General features: G+C 40.9%; 1 protein-coding gene across 4 annotated transcripts in view; it reads right to left on the reverse strand.

The window, feature by feature from the left end:
* RUNX2 (runt-related transcription factor 2) overlaps positions 1 to 20,436 on the reverse strand; it is a 277,102-nt gene that overhangs the window by 33,317 nt on the left and 223,349 nt on the right. For 3 of the 4 annotated variants that reach the window (XM_006881936.1, XM_006881935.1, XM_006881937.1), the window contains one exon: positions 13,604 to 13,765. The exons of the other annotated variant lie outside the window; for it this stretch is intronic. In XM_006881936.1, coding sequence (XP_006881998.1) covers positions 13,604 to 13,765 — 162 coding nt within the window. The remainder of the gene's footprint in view (positions 1 to 13,603; positions 13,766 to 20,436) is intronic. 4 annotated transcript variants of the gene reach the window in all.

Raw genomic sequence — 20,436 nt, forward strand, 5'->3', positions numbered from 1 at the left:
AGTATGTTTTGGCATTATTACTAACTGTTAGCAGCAAGTTCTGGAAACAGATGCTGTCTTGATATGTGTTCTAAATATGAAACACATTGCAAAAGGTCTTGGAGATAAAAATATATACTGCTTATGCACACGCTAACTGTGCTATTTCCTGTCCTTATCAGCAAGAAAAGTTTCTCTTGTTTTGCCTTTCTTTGTTGTTCCAGGTGAACAAAATCTTCTTTCTTCTCCTTTTTCTTCTGCATGCCTGTCTTCCTCTTTTACTTTAGTTCCCCCCCCCCAACTAAAACTTGTTTCTTTAAAGATTCACTGAGCACCTACTTGGTGCCATACTTAAAGAATTCAAGTACATGTAAGGTGTCATCACTGTTTTTGAGAAGTTGGACAATGACAGGGGAGGATAGAAGGAGAACTGATGCCTTTGAGCTATGGTGCTGGGAAAGAGTGTTGAGGGTACCATGGACTGCTACGAAAACAAACTGAACGTTCACCTTGGAGAGGGTTAAACCCTGCGGCTCCTTGGAGGCAAGGATTCTGAGGCTCTGTCTGACATACTTCGGGATGTAGTAAGGAGAGACCAGTCCTTGGAGAGGGACATCATGCTTGGGAGGGTGGAGGGACAGCGCAGGAGGGGAAGGCCCTCTATGAGGTGGATTGATTCAGTGACTGGGGTAATCGGGATGAGTGTGTCAGAGACAGTGCGATTTGCACAGGACAGAGCAGAGTTTAAGGCTGTTGTACATGGGGTCGCTATGAGTCACAAGCGACTCAACAGCACATAACACCACCACCACCACCTCATATAAAAGACAAAAAAAAGGCATGAAATAAAATTCTTATATATCAAAGGAAGATGAAGGAGCCTTGGTGGTGCATAAGTTAAGCACTTGACTGTTAGCTGAAAGGGGAGTGGTTTGAATCCAGTACGAAGGTCTCCATGAAAAATTATTAGCCATCTGCTAATCAGCCAAGAAAACTCTGTCACACAGGGTCACCATTAGTTGAAAATTCCCACGTTTGCACCAAATAACAGCAAGTGAAGCACAGAGATGAGATGCAGATGAGCACAGGTGAGTGATTCACTTTGAGAAAAGGGATGGCTCAGGAAAGGTTCCCAGAGGAAGGGGCTGCTGAGAGTGACCAACAGGAGTGTGCTGCTAGGGAATCTTGAAATAGGATCGTTTACCTGAGGAATTATAAATAGTTCCATATCCCTTCGTCTCAAAAAATGAAATGGTGCTTTAAATTACAGACACTCCCCTTCCAGAAGTTGTTAAATAAAAGGGGGAAAAGGAAAAAAAAAAAAAAGCTCCCTTAATCCAGGAGAGATGAATATTTTGGGAGGCAGCTGACCAGCCACAAGAATGGATTGTTATTTTTAGCTGAGTCTGTTCTGTGCTAAATTGATGTGAATGGCCACCTAACAATAAATATTTAAGACCTCTGTCTTTGGGGGAAAGAGTTTTGGTTTGTTTTTATTTATTTTTTTAAAAAAATAAAGACCAAAGAAGTTGTTGTTGTTGTTGTTGTTCTTGCTGTTAGGTGCTATGGGGTTGAATGTGACTAATGGCAGTTGAGGTAAAAGTTTCTAGGAAAAAAATCATTATCAGTATGACTCATAGTGACCCCATGAACCAAAGATATGAGCCCTGTTCTATCCTGCTCCAGCCTCACAATTCTGATACACAAGAGCCCATTATAGCAGTCTCCACATCAACCCACCTTGTTGAGGGTCTTCCTCTCCTTCGCCGACCCTCCACCCTCCCCAGCATCATGTCTCCCTCAAAGGAATAGCCCCTCCTAGCAACCTGCCCAAAGTATGTGAGGTGAAGCCTCATCATTCCTGCCTCCAAAGAGTTCTCTAGCTGCACTTTCCAAGTCCTATCATTTTCTTGGCCATCTATGGGAGAAAGAGAGGTTTTTTTAAAAAAAGAAAACACCAAAGAAGTAGAAAAATATAATTGGTACTTTGGTGGCAATTTCAAAGGTAGAGGAAGTTCTTTCCCAGGAAGAAGTAGTTGAGAGGTTTTTCTAATAAGAAATGTACCTAAAAGCCAGTGACAAGAGTCAATGATCTTTTCAATCACCTGCTATGCATGAGAGAGCTGGACAGTGAAGAAGGATGACAGAAGACAGACTGATGCCTCTGAGTTGTGATGTTAGGGAAGAGTGCTGAGTGTCTCATGAACTGCCAAAAGAACAAACAGATATGTCTTGGAGAAAGTGCAGCCAACATGCTCTTTGGAGGCAAGGATAGGGAAGCTTCATCTCACTTCATCATACTTTGAGCATGTTGTTAGGAAAGACTATTTCTTGGAAAAGGACATCATGCTTAGAAAGGTGGAGGGCTCAGCAAAAAAAAAGAGGACTCTCAACGAGATGGATTGTCACAGTGGCTACAGCTATAGGATCAAGCATATCAGAGATAAGGATGACACAGGATAGGACAGGGTTCAAGTCTCAAGTTCACAGGGCTGCTGTGAGTCATACTCAACTCAATAGCACTTAACAACGACAATCCTATGTGTACAAAGTACATTCTTGGTGTTTTAAAAAACTAGTATGTTTCAATGTTTTCAAAGTGAATGATGCAACTCAGCTTTTCCACTAACATTGATCAGGTAAGGGAAACTTAAGAAAAAGTCTTAAAAACAAAAAATCCCCAGACAAGCAACAGCTTATTCCTCAGAGGATCTCTGAGACAAATTGATGGACTATTTCAAGTAATCTATTTACACAGGATCAACTGAGACACAATAAATTAACTGTCTTATCTGAGACTTGTAGATTCTTTAGTGATGCTGGAACTAAAACTCAAAACTCATGTTTACTCTTCTTGGATCCCACTGTTCCCTAAAAACCATTGTGCTGTTAGAAAATGCTCTTCAGGGCTTTTGGTGAAGCAAGGTTCCACCTCCCAAGTGTCAGAGGCCTAACTTACTTACAAAGCAAGATTAGCCCTGTACTGTGAAACCAGCAAGACTAACTCCATCTTGGCTAGAAAATCTGCTTGGCAATATACAACTCAAGGAACCAGAATGTTAATGAATAAGAGTGACCAAAGGTTTCAGACCTTAGGGAATGTTATTTACCGAAACTCTTTCTTAGAGCTCTCAATAAGACATGCTGTAAAACATCTTTGTATTGTGCTGAGGTCTGTAAGAGTTAATGTTCGACCTGACAGTCAACATCCCGGACAGAAAGAGATAATGCAATGGCTACTGTAGAGGTGCTCCTAAAACCTATATATGCTTTTGAAAAATAAAAGTTTTTCGCTATTCGTCATCAGCAAATAGTCTCTCCGCATCTTCATTTCAATCTGGTGCCTCCTTTTGGCGGAATTCTCCTGACATATCGGGGCTGGATCCCCGATACCCAAGTTTTCTTGGAGACAGCAGCTAAGCTTTCAGTACAATTTAAAAATGTATCTTCCCTGTATCTTAATAAGCATGGACAGGTCTCCTCAATACTAAATCTTTTTTTCTGATGGTAGTACACATGTAAAAAATAAAGGGTCCCCCAAAACTGTGTATCAAATCCAGTCCAAACCATGTAAGCAGGTTTGATTCTGAGCTTTGGAAAATTAATCTAGCTACAAATAACAGTAACTCATCAGACGAGTAAACTCAATGTTCTGATCTCCAGCTGATCTTGTAGAAGCGTTTCCTTTGGTCCTTAGCACGGACAAACCAAAAGTTCATTAAAGGCTAAGTAAGTCTTGAATCTAGACCCACACCAATAGGATTTAAAACATCATCCATGCTGCTGATGCCAACTTGGAGTAAAGCAAGATAAATCTCAACTAAAAGAATGCAAAGATAAACAAGCAGCCACAGTAAATATAATAGAGAAGAATATGGAACACATACTTGGTAACGTGGGACTTGCTTTAGTTAAGGGTCCATTAAATTTTATAGCTTCTCCCTCTGTGGCTTTAAAAAGAAATCTCCTTCACAGTAAGAGTGATTCCTATTAAACCTCACTACTTGCCCATAGTTGCCATGGCAAAGATGCCTCTACCTCACAGGTGTCTCTTAAAAGATTGATCCAGAGTAAAAATAGATGTTCCAGTGTTTTATTATAGTAGCTCTCACATGCTAGTTTATTAGTACTAATTGCTGGCATTTGCATTTTCATCTTTCTCAAAGGGTTGTTGCCTCTGGTGACCAGAACGAGGGCCTCTGCTAAAATAAATGTTTACACATACACAAGGCACTTTACCAAAGCTGCAAGTTTCAAGAACTTGACTCAGAGGACTTGATAGAAAATTGGTTACAAAGGACATTTTAAAATGAGTTCCATCAAATATCAGTGGAAGAGAAAAAGTACACAGCCAGTCCTCCTGGTAGACCTTTCGTGATCCAATGGGAATTTTCCACTGGCAATTTCCAGACTTTGTGGTATTAAAATAATTTTTCAGTGATTTTATTTAGTAGAATAATGCCTATTCTGCTGACCTTTGGAAATATTATAGGTTAGCAAATGAAAGTCATAAGAATTGAGATGCCTTCAATACTCCTGTGTAGTTGATTAAGCGGAAATTTTTGATATTTAAATGTTTTGAAGGAAGAAATTCAAGACTATTGGCTTAAAGAGAAGGAAAAAAAAAAACAAACCCGAAAGAACTTTCAGGAAGATAACATTTCTTTGCTCAGCTTTGAATGAATTTTTTTTTAAATCTCAATTGTGAAAATAAATAAATCCTTCATACAATCTACAGTGGCCTCTGGAAGAATATGTAAATATGGCCTATATCCATATTTACATCCTATACCTTCCCTGTGCATCTTTTAGTAATTGTGCAGCCTTCAATATGGATTGAAGCTCAACATCAAGAAAACAAAGATTCTTACTTTGGGCCAATTGGCAGCATCATGGTAGATAGTGAACAGATTGAGATTGTTAACAGCTTCAGTTTGCTTGGCTCTACAATCAACACTCTTGGTACTAGCTGCTAGGAAATAAAAAGGCAAATTTTATTGGGAAAGTCTGCTGTCAGAGACCTCTCCAAAGTACTGAAGAGCAACGATGTCAGTCTAGAGACTAAGGTGTGCCTGATCCAGGCCATGGTCTTTACAATTACTTGATACACATCGGAAGCTGGACAATGGCTATGGATAACAGAAGAATTCATGTCTTTGAGCTGTGGTGCTGGGGAGGAGTGTTGAATATACCATGGACTGCCAGGAGAACAAACAAGTTTGTCCTAGAGAGTGTGATACCAGGCTGCTCCCTGGAGGCATGGATTCTGAGGCTTCATCTGACATACTTAGAACATGCTGTAAGGTGGGACCAGCCCTTGGAGAGGGACATCATGCTTGGAAGGGTGGAGGGACAGCACAGGAGAGGAAGGCCCTCAATGAGATGAATTGATTCAATGACTAGGGTAATGGGGTAGGTGTGTCAGAGACAGTAAGATTGGCACTGGATAGAGCAGGGTTTAGGACTGTTGTACATAGGGTCGCTGTGAGTCGCAGGCAACTCGACGGCACATAACAACAAAAACATGTTAAATCCATATGTGACCTCCAAGAAAGCATCAGAGAGGTCCACAGACATCATGGCTATTGTCAAAAGAAAACATCCATGTCAATAAATGCCTTCCATTTCATGCATATGGAAGAGTAGGACAGATACAGGTTAATCTATGTTGTTTCACTCAGATTAGGGGGATGGAGAAGCTCCTTGTGGTGATCCCACTCTGAAGAAAACATGTAGTGACTCTGATCCCTTTGAATTGTGTCCTTGACAAAGAGTACTGACTATCCCATGGACTGCCAAAATAACTAAGAAATCTGTCTTGAACAAAATACAATCCAAATGCTCCTTAGAGGTAAGGATGGTGAAACTTCATCTCACTTCCTTTGGGCACATTCTCTGGAGAAACTAGGCCTTGGAAAAGAACGTCATACTAGGAAATAGAGGGTCAGCCAAAGAAAAGAGGACCACCCACGAGATGGATGTACACTGTGATCACCACAGTAAGCTTGAGGATGGCATAGGATAAGAAAGGTTCAGAGCTGCTGTTCACAGGGCCGCTGAGTCCTGGTTAACTCAACGGCACCTAGTAACAACAGTGTCTCTCAGACTGGCAATAGCTGCTCACCCCAAGTCAAATAATTACATGGAGTAAACAATTGTGCTTTGTTTCTCATAGAAAGATAATCAATTAAAGTACATTTTAAAGTCAGTACTTGCTTATTTACACAGCATTTTGCAATGACCTCCAGAAAAGTAATTATAACCTTTGTGTTAAGCCTCCCAAGTCCTTTGAACATCAGAAGTGCATGGAAGTGATAATATTATTGCAGTTGCTAAGAAATGCAAATGGTTTGGATTGTGCAAGTCACTCTGGTCCTTATTCTACCACACCTTGCTCTTTAATAGAGTTGATGAGAAATCACTTTGGCTGTCTCTGTAAGAGTAAGATATGGATGCTAATTTCTATTAAAATGATAGTCATGGAAATTCATGGGGAGGTTCTACTATCTGTGGAGTTCTTTTTATGAGTTAAAATCAACTGACAGCTGTGGGATCTCTGGATAGTGAATATTCTTTTAAAATCATGTTTGTTGTTATTTGCTGTTGAGTTACTTGTGACTGATAGCGACCCTATGTACAACAGCTCTGAACCCTGCTTTACCCTGTGCCAACCTTATGGTCTCTGACACACCTACCTACATTACCCCAGTCACTGAGTCAATCCATCTCATTGAGGGTCATCTTCTCCTGCACTGTCCCTCCACCTTTCCAAGCATGATATTCCTCTCTAAGAACTGATCCCGCCTTGCAACATGTCCAAAGTATGTCAGATGAAGCTTCAGAATCCTTGCCTCCAAGGAGTCCTCTCTAGGTCAAATCTGTTTGTTCTCCTGGAAGTCCATGGTATATTCAATACTCTTCTCCAACATCACAGCTCAAAGGCATCAATTTTCTTTGTATCATTCCTAATCACTGTCCAGCTTTCTAAAACACAGCAAGCAATGGCAAAGACTCTGGCCTGAATCAGGTGCACCTTAGCCTCCAGAATGACATCCTTGCTCTTAAGTCCTCTGGAGAGGTCACTGACAGCACATTTTCCCAGTGTAATTCAGCTTTTGATTTCCTGGCTTCTGGTACCAAGAGTATTGATTGTGGAACGATGCAAACTAAAGCTGTTAACAATCTCAATCTCTTCAGTGTCTGTTAAAATGCTGTGAGAATCTTTGTTTTCTTTAAAACCATACACAACAAAATGAGCCAATGAATAAGCACACTTGGGATGAGGGGGGATGCTACTCTGGCAGAGAGAGGGGAAAGCCTCTACAGGACTGTATGATATACTTAGCATCACTAGGCTGCTTTCTGGGAAGTAGAGATTGGATTTTATAATTCAGTTGAATAGGATCCAAACGTCTTGTAATGAGAGCCTCTTTGTCTATTATATCATAGTAACTTACTATTCAGTTATATACCCACAGTGGTAAGGTTTGAATCTACCAGCTGCTGTGCTGGAGAAAGATGGGCAATCTCCTCCTGTGTGTGTTTTAACTGTCTCTGAAAACTCACTGGAGGGTCAACCAAGAGTCGGTTTCAACTTGACAGCACACAACAACAAGGTTAAGAGAATACTTTTAACATTTGATATTGCACCTATAAAGTTCAAGTAAAGGGGAAGGGAAATCTTTGAAATTTTAATTTACCTTATTTCATTTACATATTTTTTTTAAATGTAGTTTTGGTGTCACTATGATTTAAGTGTCTGGCTGTTAACCAAAAGGTGAGTGGTTCAAACTTAACAGTAGCTCTGCAGCACAAAAAGACTTGGCAAGGCCCTCCTATAAAGATTATAGCCTAGGGGGTCTCTTTAGGGAAGTTCACTGTCTTAAAGGGTCGCTATCAGGGAAAATTGAATGGATGGGACACAACATTATTTCAGAAAGGGTTGGAGGGAGATTATGTAAATACAGTTGCACTCACAATGCATTAAGTTCTAGTACTTTTAGCCCTGCCTGAAAAACTATTCAAAACATAGAATGCCAATAAAACATGTTGTAATTCTGCAAGTTTTTTAATAGATTTAAGTCAGCGTTTTTCGCTGGGATAGTCTTTAAGGATAAAATGGCATGAAATGAAATTTATTTAGGAGTGGTTCTTATTGGTTTTATGCCCATGGTCCTTTGGAGCAGAATATTATCATGCCTCATTCTCATTTCATCATCTGGTTGGAACTGACTCATTCCTGATCCTTCATTAGGCTTCTGAGGTTGTAAATCTCAGGATATGAGATTGCCCTTTCTTCTTCTGCAAAGCCACAGGTGGATATCAACTTCCAGACAGGCATGGCCACTGGATTAGCAGTCCCCACAGACTACACTACCAGAGCTGTCTGTTGTTGTGTGTCGTAGAGTCAGAACAGAACCATAGTTGACCCTCCTGTAGGTTTTTCAAAGGCAGTTAACTGCACGGGAGGAGACTGACCATCCTTCTCCTGTTAGAGCAGCTGGTGGATTTGAACTGTATGCCTTCGGGATTGCAGTGCAGCTTTTTGCCAGTAGGCCACCAGAGCTATCTAGTTGCATACAAATGTAATTCATTCAGTTACATTTTTGTGTTTTCCAAACACAGTTCAATTATTACTTTCTCTTAAAGTTGTATTCACTTTCTCTGAGTAATGCTTTTAGTTATAAATATAATGGCAAACATTTATTTAACACTTTTATGTCACTGGCACTGTGCTAAGTGCTTTACAAATGCTCTTAGAACAGACAGTCTCCATAGTTATGAACCAAACCTTATAGTGCTCAGTATATTAAAAAATTGAGGAACATACAATGGTTCATTATAGAAAATGAAAACTACTCTGTGGTGTACAGTTAAACTTTATTATTATTATTATTACTATTATTATTGTTATTCCTCCTCCTCCTCCTACTACTACTCCTCTATTATGTTGAGGATGTGTTGTGTATCAGAAAGTGTTTTGCCAATATTTTTTACATACAGAAAGGTGCAGTATATGTGAAGACAAATATCTAAGTAACTGATGTTAAATATAAATGGTACTTTACAGTTTCAATTTATGTACAAATTCAACTTAATAGATTAGGAATGAAATTCATTTGTAATCTGGGAACTATTTTTATGTTCCCTTATTTATGGATATTGGATCTTTAAAATATTCCAGGAGTTTTATGTTTTAAATTTGCACTGTAGTGCTCTATTTTGAAAAACAAATAATCCTCTTTAAAAATTTATTATTTTCACTTGATTCATTTAAGTCAGAGCTTGCTTGAAAATTAGAGTTACAGATATTTCTCCCAGCAGTTTAACTTAAAAAACAAATATCAGCTACACTCTAGTTACCACATACTGTATGCCAGGACTGTATAGGATTTTACATGAAGTTCTTTGATTTAATCGAATCTAATCCTCACCATAATCTTAAAAGGTATTTTAAAAAATAAGACTAAGTTTCAAGGGAGCTCTGGTGGCCTAGCGGCAAGAAGCTGCGCTGCAATCCCAGAGGCACGTGGTTTGAATCCACCAGATGCTCTGCTGGAGAAGGAGGGGTAATCTCCTCCTGTACCAGTCAGATTTGATTTGACAGTACATGCACAAAAATTAATTAAAAAGAAAAAAATTTAAAAACATAATAAGACTAAGTTTCAAATGAGGAAGAAACGTGCCTGGAGAGTATACAAGCTGGGATTCAAACCTGGGTCTGAATCTTCAGTTCTACTGATGGATATTCTCCTCTCTCATCCAAGATCATTTGAAAAGGCTTTGTGTGTCCCTTTAGACTGTGTATCCCTTTCGTTGTTCGTCTACAACAAAAATTTTTACTGTTCTGGAAAACATCTCATAATGTGACCACAGCACTGCTTAAGGGTGGGGCTCTGGGCTAATGTTTTAGCTGCCCATACAACAACAGGGAAATAGCATTACTTGGCAAAGAGCATAATGAAGACTGTTGCGTGCTGGCCAGGCGATTCCATCACAGCACCCCTACGGGATCAAGTAGAAGCACCCCATAGAGTTTCCTAGATGGAAATCTTAGAAGCCCAGATCCCCAGGTCTTTGCTCCTCTGATCTTTCTTGTGGGTTCCAACCCCCAATCTTGTGGTTCGTTGTCAAGTATTTTACCCATTTATTGCCGATGTTAGGCACTGTCGATTTGGAAACCCGTAGGTGACCATCCAGCAGGTTTTCAGAGGCTATAAACTCACACAGAAGGAGACTGTGCATCTTTCTCCTGCAGAGCTACTGGTGAGCTCAAACAAGTGACTTTGGATTGCCAGTGCAACTCCTTACCTAGGAGGCCACGAGAGAATCCACACCAGGGCTCCTTCCATAATGAAGACAGGAAGCACAGAAATGGACTCAATGCAAAGGATTCCAGTTACTATAGCACCCCACCTCCCAAAAAAACCCCAACAAATCACTACGACCCAAGAATTGTATCACTATAACCCACCTCATTATTACTGGGTCTCGTCTGTGGGACTAACAGCTCTATGTGGCAGAATGCTGAAGTGGAAAATAAGACCTATGCTTGATCCTCAGAACCTACAGATAGGTTCCTCAGGAGGGGAGGGCCCAAGGACCAGTTCCCAGGGAAATGAAAACGGTGCTGATTCCAAGTGATTTGATCCCTGAGTCTACTAGCAAGCGCTCTATGTCCTGGCACCACCCCACACCAAGGAGGAGGTCAGGCCGATCTGGGCTCCTCCAGTTCCCTGACAGTCCATGTCTAGTTGTTTCCTGCTACTTCCCTACACGCGGACAAGAGGGATTTTCTGTTCTCTTCTCTTTAATGTTTATACAGAACCTCCCACCTTGGCACCACATTGCTTCACCAGTAACAACACACAGAAAAACTTGGGACGAGGGTGGGAAACTGGACTAAATTCCGTTTTAATCTGCAAGCAGTTCTCAAGTTAGAACAGATTCATTCCCAGTGTCTTAAAGTTGAATTTGTAGATAAGTCAGAATAAGTGCCTTTGGTTGTTATTCCATCCTGCTTTAGTGCAGAGAAAAAAAATTTAAAAAAAATAATAAAGCTCCTGGCCTTGGAAACGATTTAAGAGCTGCAGGTAAAGCAAGTGAAGGTGACGGTGATGAAGAATTTGTTGCTGGTTGGTTCAATCCTTTCAAAGTGAGGGCACATGTACTTAACATTAAAGGGCAAGTATCAGATGCCCCTAAGTCAGACGTTCCTCTCACAGAGACTTACTGTAGTTTTAAACAGAGGGTCCTCTCTACCTTTGACCTCAGGTGTGCAAACACAAATTACAACTAAAGTCAATACAGGTGAGTCACAACTCATGGTGACCCCCTATCGGGTTTCTGAGGCCCTAAGTCTTAATGACAGGAGATCGCCTCAGCGTTCTCCCACAAAGTAGCTGGTGGGTTTGAACTGCCAACCTTCTAGCTAGCGCAACACTTACCAAAGTCTAGTCTGCTTCCTCCTCTATGGAATGGAAAGAGTTGTGTTGCTATGGACATGGAAGTTCAGGTGAACTGATAATCAAAGTAAACACAAGCTTTCTTGTGCTTACTTACTAGTCAGAAATGAACAACTGCACACGGGTTTCACTGGAACAGGTAAACCCATGCTAACCTTGCTTATTCATTTGCCCCAACGGCATTTTAAGTCATCATTATTAAACAGGCTGAAAATAATCTAGTAGATCTAAACCAACAAGTGAATGATAAGCAGTAAGCAATACTACTTGGGGCTACACCTTTTTGTGGTGTAATTTGACAGGTCCTTTCCTAATGGTCTTCTGACTGAACTCAAACAGGAAGTTGTTGTTAAGTGTCTTTGAGTCAACTATGACTCTCTACGACTCCATGAGCAACAAATGAGGTGAGTGTCTCTAAAAAGACAATCACTCCCTGAGATTTTTTCTCTGCCAGGGCACAAAAGCAATGTTTCAGCCACAGAGGGTTGGGCAGAAAGAAGGCCCTGAACTGAGTTTGCAAGAGTTTGCCCCATCAAAGCATTGTCTTGGCACTACGTAAAACAGAGCAAGCACTCAGTTAGGCACATGGACTGACCAGATGAACTGGGTACCATCAAACACTATCTTTCTGTCTCTTATCAGCCCTAACTCTCTCCCTCTGACTGAATAATTCTTTCCCGTGCCTTTAGCTGATGTTGAACTGAAGGAGACAGTGATCCCAATCACAAGCAATGATAATTCAAATTCTATAGTCTCTACAATCCCCCAACAATTACATTGTGACTCATACAAGCAATAATAGCAGTCATAATGAACAAAATGGCAAAATGGTTTCCCAAAGAACCTGCGGCTCCAGTTCTCCCTCCACCCTTCTTCTTTCCCTACTCACCCCCACGGGAGTCCATCTGCTGCAGACATTGAGAAGGCACTAGGACCAGAGAGCCCTTTCCTGCTATTTGCTTGAGAAACAAAGCCTTCCCTCCTCCCAAGTTGAAAGAAATAAAGGAGTCTGTACTAATGAAAACCTGCAAGCCTGCTGGTGGAGCTTCAGCTTGTCAGAGATGCAACTCAGCGGAGTGAGTAACGGCTTCGAGCTTTGCAGAAAATGAGAGAGGGAGAGAAACAGACACAAAGAGAAAGAAACAGAGGCATTAACCTGGCCAGGAGTCACACAGGTGCATGGGGCCCGAGTGCTAAGAAGAGTGTCTGATACGTGTGAGATCCAGTAGAGTGTGTGCCTCACTGGGTCTGTGTCTTTTTAAATGAGGGCAATTTTTGTAGGTTGCATGTTGGGAGCGTACAGAGCGGTTTCTTTGACATTATTATTCACAAGATACATATGGTTAACCAAGGCCCCTTAGCTTTTTTTCTGTTGGTCAATTTGACGTCTTCGAGGGCACTTTCTGGCTCTGTGAACTATGACTTTGTGATAGGCAAGGTAGCCTGACTGTGCCAGAGCACACACGTCCATGACCCACAGGTGTGCGTGGTGCCTCAGAAGCAGGTAGCGTGTGAGCACAGAGCTGCCATGCAGGGAACGAGTGCAGTATCTTATTATGTGCTTCGTGGAAAGGTTGCCTCTATTTTGAGCCATTCGCTCAGAGGCCATGCGTCGCTCTGAACGATGACCAAAGCCTTTATGCACTTAATAACTAGTGTTTGATGGAGGCTCAGATTTATAAGCACTCTCTCTGGGAACTGGCTAGCTTGGACTCCTGGGATTTAAAACAATAAGCCTTTAGAAACAGAGGGCTGTACAATCAGCCTGTAATTTGGTTTCCAGACAGAAGTTAGGAGAAGAAAGAACATAAGCAGAGGAAGGTCTGGCGTGAAGACCCCCTGGAAAAAGCCCTAGCCCAGCACAGAGAACAAAAGTCAGGACTGAAACTGAGGGCATTACATGTCATGTTAAGAAAATGATGCCACCTTTAGGGTATTTTCAGTCTCATGACTTTAAAGTGTTCTAATGTGTGATAACCCTAAACAATTCAAGAAAACTCAGTTTCCTCATTGGCATACCCTCACCCACATGCTTCTCTGGATTTAGGAAAGACAGCTTCAGCCCAGCCCAGCCCAGCTCCCTCTCCCCCCACCCCGGACTCTGTGTGTGTTGGGGGGTGGTGTAGGGGAGTGGGGTTTAGTTAAAGTGTGATCTTTACCTGAAATACGCCTGGGCACGTCGGTAATGGCAGGAAGCCCAGTGCCCCGCGTGGATGACAGTGGAGTTGTGGAGTGGATGGACGGAGACGTCATCTGGCTCAGGTATGAGGGGTAAGACTGGTCATAGGACCACGGAGGGGAGGACTGTGCCTGCCTGGGGTCTGGAAAAGAGAAGAAAGATCTTCAGCATATCTGCTCTAGACACATGCAATCAAACATGTCAGATAAAGCAGGAGGGGGAAAAAAGGGATATAACGAATGACTCTTTAATTCGTGCCCCTCCCAGTCTGCCCTGTCCCCTGGACCTGCATGCACCACAGCACTAAGCTTTCTAGATTCTGAGTTGCAATGACAGCTACTAAAAGGATCATGCATATGCAACTTCCTAGGCTCTCTAACACGTAAATATTTCTATTTAGAAAGTCCGAGCCACTGAGAAAACAATCTGCTTTGGTTATCTTTACAAAGTGGAATTCATTTTCAAGGATTCCTCAAGGGAGTTTCCTGTACTTATTTTTTAAACAAAACAAAAATTATAACTTGGTGAAAGAACATGCAGACTGTTTTTTACTCTTTTCTATCAGCTAGGACCTTTCAGATGTGGTTTTAGGTTTTTACGCAGCATGATTTCCAACACAGTATACTTTCTTCCCAGGCAAGTCACTGAGGTGGCACTTTTGAACATGAAGGGTAACCAGAAGGGAGGGTTCAGAGCAGTATGTACTATTCTCAAACTAAAGCAAAATCAGAAATAAGATAGGAGAAAAAAAATTTATTTCAGAGTTAACTACCTTTAACTACAAGCACTGAGAAGCTTGATCCCGCAGCAATGTCAAACATCCGAGCTTATAACATAAAACCAAAAAGACCCAAAAGTGGGCAATGGGGAAGGTTCTTAATTCAGTTGTTACTCTTTGTTGTTGTTAGATGCCATCAAGTTTACTACAACTAGCGATCTTAAGTGTAACAGATCTGAACCCTGCCACATCATGGAGGTAGAAACTTAGGGCGAGGGATTTATCTCAAAAGAAACTGTCTACATGTAAAAAAAAAATTTTTTTTTAAATCTTATTTTTGTTTCCAATTGTGGTGTTTTTTTTTTAATTGGAGGACTAGACAAGCCGACTTATGAATAAATTTCTCTTAATGAATGCTTTATATGCTTGCTTTAAAATTTTTTTGTTGAATATAAAAATTCTGGCATATCAGGTTGTTCATCAGCTAGCCTGGTGCAGGAGATCAGGCATGGACTTGGAACTGGGTTCTACTTCTGAGACATCTCCTAGCTGTGTGCCCTTGGGTTAATTACTCAGCTGCTTTGAGTCACAGCTTTCTCATCTCTGAAAAGGAGGTTACCATTACCTAAATCACAGGAATGTGAGAATTACATGAAAAAAAGTTATGAAGGAAAGACTGACCCAGAACAGCACTCAACAAATATTAATTTTTTTTTTTAAACGCCAAGTGCCACAGGAATAGTCCCACATTCAATATGTGAACTGGAGTGAATGTATCATTCAATATGTGAACTGGAGTGAATGTATCATTCAATATGTGAACTGGAGTGAATGTATCATTCAATATGTGAACTGGAGTGACTGTATGTGACATGGATTTAAAATTATCCCCAAATCAGCTACTATTGTTTGCAAATGACAAGCTTGATTTTAAAACAGTTATTATCCTCATTTCTATTGAGGTGAGTATCCCCACCTCTCTACCAAGAGCTCCCCAACCCCCATCTCCATCACAGTTCTCTCTATATAACAAAAAAAAACAAAAAAACCAATTAATTTGAACAGCTAACCCAGGCTTATATCCAAAACCAGAAATGAATATAAGATAGAGATGAGTTTTTCCTCTTAGATGAGACTTCTCTTAAAAATCTTTATTCTAAATAATCAAAGCTGTTTCGTTTCAGCCATTTCTTGCTTACTTATTCAATTCAGGAATAATGTATTTAAAGTGTGTTTAAACAGAACATATTTTCTTTGAGCAAAAATAATTAAATACATCTGGGCCTTTATCTGATGTTTACAGACATCAACAGACAAATATAAAAAAAAAAAAAGCATCTATTTTAAGGGACAATTACCTGACCTTGCAGTTTGAATAAATGTGTTTTACTATAAATGGTTAACAAAATACCCATTTAGTAGTCAGAGGGATACTTGATCCTTAAAGCAGTGAACTTCTGGGCTCGAAGATTTTCAAGACTGAGATTGTATAGGTTGGCAACATTTTATATCTGAGTGGCTGGTCCTTGTTATATGTGATGCTGACATACTTCTTTGCCTTCCACCATTACTATTATTCACTATTCAGAGAAATGGTAAATGATGTTCAGATGGGGAAAGATTCATTCCTTACAGCACCGTGAAACAACCTCAGAAAAACAAGGTCTTCTGTCAAGAAACATTTTCAATATACAAAAAGGGCAAGAACCACATAGCTAAGTGAATTGGGCTTATGGGACTCAAACTGGAACATGAATTCTAAACTAGGTTTAAGTTCTAGCCTTCTGATGTAGCAGTGTAAATAATATGTCCATTCCTTTATTGTAAAATATTGTTTCCAGAGCTCCTCACCTGAAAATGGGGAGAGGAGAGGTATAATGATGTCAGTCTGGAGACTAAGGTGTGGCTGATACAGGCCATGGTCTTTGCAATCACTTGTTATGCATCAGAGAGCTGGACAATGACAAGCGACGATAGAAAGAATTGATGCCTTTGAGCTGTGGTGCCAGAGAAGAGTATTGAATATACCATGGACTGCTAGGAGAACAAACAAGTTCATCCTGGAGAGGGTGAAGCCAGGCTGCTCCTTGGAGGAAAGGATTCTGAAGCTCCATCTGACATATTTTGGACATGGTGCAAGGAGGGACCAGTCCTTGGAGAGCAACATTATGCTTGAGAGGATGTAGGGACAGCGCAGGAGGGAAGATCCTCGATGAGATGGATTGATTTAGTCATGAGAGTAATGGGGATAGGTGTGTCAGAGACAACCAGATTGGCACAGGATAGAGCAGGGTTTAGGGCTGTTGTGCATAGGGTTGCTATGATTCACAGGCCACTTGATGGCACCTAAGAAAATGACTAAAAGAAACCATGGATTTACTTGGATGTAGGGTAGAGTCTTCCAGGTTTTGTGCAGAGAGGAACCCCAAGGGGCAATGGAAACAGGCTTTTTAAACAGAGACCCTGAGTTTAGACTCTCAGCTATGCTATGTATAAACCTCAGCTGGATGAGCTAGCTCTGACTTTATCCAACATAGTGTTCTGGCTTCAGGCAGCAAGTGAGTGAGTGCATAGCAAAGTGGTCAGATACTGCAGTAGCTCAGCAGACAAGCCTGGACTTGAATCACAGCTCCCTCCTGTGATGGTTTTCAGAGGCAGCATGTCCCTTGGGAGAAGACTGTCCATCTTTCTCCCATGGAGCAACTGGTGGAGTCAATTCATGTACCTTTGGGTTGCCAGTGCAACTCCTTACCCCTAGGCCACCAGAGTCCCTGGGCCAATTCTCCCTAAACGATAATCAGTGAGTGCCAATCACTAAATTTTTAAAAAATATAATAATTTGACTAAACTATTTAGTGTTTAGTGTTATTTAGTTGTTTTGGTGTGGTTTTTTTTTTATTTTATACTGGTTTGCATACAAAGTTCATATACATGTGTTTAGATATCCAACATGTTGCTGCTGCTGCTGCTGTTGTTGTCAAGTGCTGTCAAGTTGAATATGACTCACAGTGAACCTATAAACAAAATATCTGTACCCTTTTCTACAACTATAGCCATTCCTCCAGAGGCAGCAGGTACTCAATCAATGACTACCGAATAAACCTCCCAGGCAGCTTAAATGAATAAAGGAGTATGATAGTGAAGTAGTAATAAATCATTCTCTAAAGTCCCATTAAGCTAGAAAAAGAGAAAGCAAGGCTTAAGACGCATGAGTGAAGTTTTAAGTTCTACAAGGATTTCCTGACTTTCAGAATGTATGCAAAAATAGCCTATGAATGGATAGTTTTGCTTTGGGTGGAGGTCCTCCCTAGAGGTATCCAAGATCAGGGCACATCACTCCCCACTGTCCCTGAACGAGGAACTACAAAGGTCTTTGTTTGCTGTCTCTCAAAGGACAGGCTGCAGTGCAACCAGTTTCTTTTGGGGTCTCCATCCTAAGATTTTGTAATTGTGGCCAACTTAAGGAGAGATAAAAGAAGAAGAAAACATAAGAACTGCCATGTGGGGCTGACTAGATCTTGTATAATTTTTTTTAATGGGAGACAGTCATAAAAAAATAGAATGGCCTCCAAATACCTCAATTCCACATCACCACCCACCACCTTCAAGTCGATTTTGACTCACAGCAATCCTGTGGGACAGAATAGAACTAACTGCCCACAGGAGTCTCAAGACTCCTGCTCTCCCATAGAGCAGCCAGTGGGTTTGAACTACCAAGCCTTTGGTTAAGAGCTTAATGTTTGAGTGCAATACTTGATGTACCAACATCACTAGCAGGGATCTTTCCAAACATGTCTGGCCTTCTCCAGTCCTCTAGAACTTAGGGATCATCAGCCCGCTCCACTATCTCTAGATAGTATGTTCCTGGAAAACGTGACATAAACTCTCTAAGCTTCATATTTCCTCATCAGTAGAAAGGGGATAAATATCTTCCTCATAAAGTTGTTATAAAGGTTAAATAAACTAGCGCCATAAAGAGTTTAGTGTATGGAAAGAATCCAATACCTCTATAAAAAGCTCAACACTTGCCACTAAGTCGATCCCAACTAATGGTGACCATGTGCGTGAGAGGATAGCTCAATGTCACAACTTTTCAAGGACGGATTTTCAGAAGTCAATCTCTAGGCCTTCCAAGCCACCTCTGACGGACTCAAACGGCCAACCTTTCAGTTAGCAGCCAAGTGCACGAATTATCTGAGCCACCGAGGGCGCATCTCAACTGACTTTTCATCCTCTATTTGTGTTTCTAGCTTGTAATCTTTTATCCTGAATTCATTGTATTTTCTACTTGCTGAGATAAGGCAAAGGGCAATTTTAGAAAGCTTCCTATAGTTTTTTTAGGTGTTAGCTTTTTTAATTATTCAATATGATTTTTATTATACACTAGTTTAGTTACAAAGGTCATATATATTGTTTTTCACACCAGGTCTTTTCCCATTTCCTTCACCCTTCCCTCCCTCTACTCATCAAATTGTGTGACCCTGTGATTACCCCCTGCCCATCCTCACCCCTCTGTTCCTGTCCTCCCACCCTTGGATCCTCTTACCCATTTTACTAGTTATCTTTCTATTTCTACAATAGTGGTCTTCTATAGTATTTGGCCTTATGGGTCACTTCCTATAGTTCTTATGCCCATAATTCAGAGTGTATGTCCATTTCATCCTTGTTGTTATGTGCTTTTGAGTTGGAACAGACTGACATTTAATTGGGCTGTTTTTGGAGACAGTTAATCCCACAGGAGGACAGTGTCCATCTTTCTCTCAGAAGCAGACGGTGAGTTCAAACTACCCGCCTTTGGGTTAACAGTGCAACTGCTTACCCACCAGGCCACCAGAGTTCCCTATCCATGTTGGTCATGTCACTACCATTTATGGCTGTGTCACCTTCATCACCTCCTTTATTAGCTTTGATTTCTCACAGAGTGTGAAATCCTAATCTTTTTTAGGGTACTTTAAAGTTGACCTTTTCAACCTTTCCACAGGAAAAGACAATGTAAAACGTCTTTATAAATGCTCAATTGAAAAAAAAAATAATCCTATCTTAAACATGGGAGTGCATTGTATTTCTTTTTTTGTCAACAATTATTAATGCTCAGCCGAGAGAAAAGTCACCTTCACCTGATCTCATGAGTTGAGCTTCCTGAAGAAACCCGAGACCTCCGAGAGTCACTCCTAACTTGGCTGAGTCACAGCAGGTGACAAGGACTTAAAGGCATCACCAATCAATCCCAAGGTTATGAATAGTGAAAAGTACAGGACCCAGCTAGTTCTGAGACAAACCACTAATTAACTATCAACAAGCCAAGAAAATGTCTTCCTTTCAACTCTGGGTTCCACAGAGCCCTCCTTTACTCATCCACATCCACTAACAATCTATTGTTTTTTAGTACCGGTGAATGCGTACACACACACACACACACACACACACACTACCACCTGTATCTATATTCTTCTATGTATTTGTTATATTTTCTTTTGAAGTCTACAGACACCTGGGGTGAAGTACCATTTCCTACCACTCTAATAGAAGTAATACTTCCCAATACAGGGAGCTCTGGTGGGCTAGTGGGTAAAGGGTTGCACTGCCACCCAATGACAGGTGGTTCGAATTTATTGGCCACTCTGAGAGAAAAAGATGGACAATCTCCTCCTATGTAATTTATTGTCTCTGGAAATCCATTGGAGGGTCAGCTCTTAGTCAGTTCGAACTCAATGGCATAGAATAACCAACAACCATTACAGTATGTGTCTGAGGACAAAGGCCAGCCATAGGGGACCCTAAGGTTAGATTCTGGGTGACTTGTTGCTGGGTGCCATCAAGTCCATTCTGGGTCATAGTGATAATGTTCACACCAGAACAAACACTACCTACCCCGCCCTGTGCCATGCTCACAATCATTGCTGCTTGAGCTCACTTTCGTAACCACTGTGACAATTCATCTCCCATAAGCACCCCCAAGTTTCCAGAGGACAATTATTAAAATTTCAGAAGAAATTAAACTAGTGTTAAACTTTATGTACTGTATGGTGTTTAAAAATAATGAAGTACAGTTTTTAATATGGCAATCTTCAGAAACAGTTATCAATACAATTTTC

Source organism: Elephantulus edwardii, unplaced genomic scaffold (genome assembly GCF_000299155.1).
Source record: "Elephantulus edwardii isolate Elephantulus edwardi_28Jun2011 unplaced genomic scaffold, EleEdw1.0 scaffold00017, whole genome shotgun sequence".
NCBI lineage: Eukaryota > Metazoa > Chordata > Mammalia > Macroscelidea > Macroscelididae > Elephantulus > Elephantulus edwardii.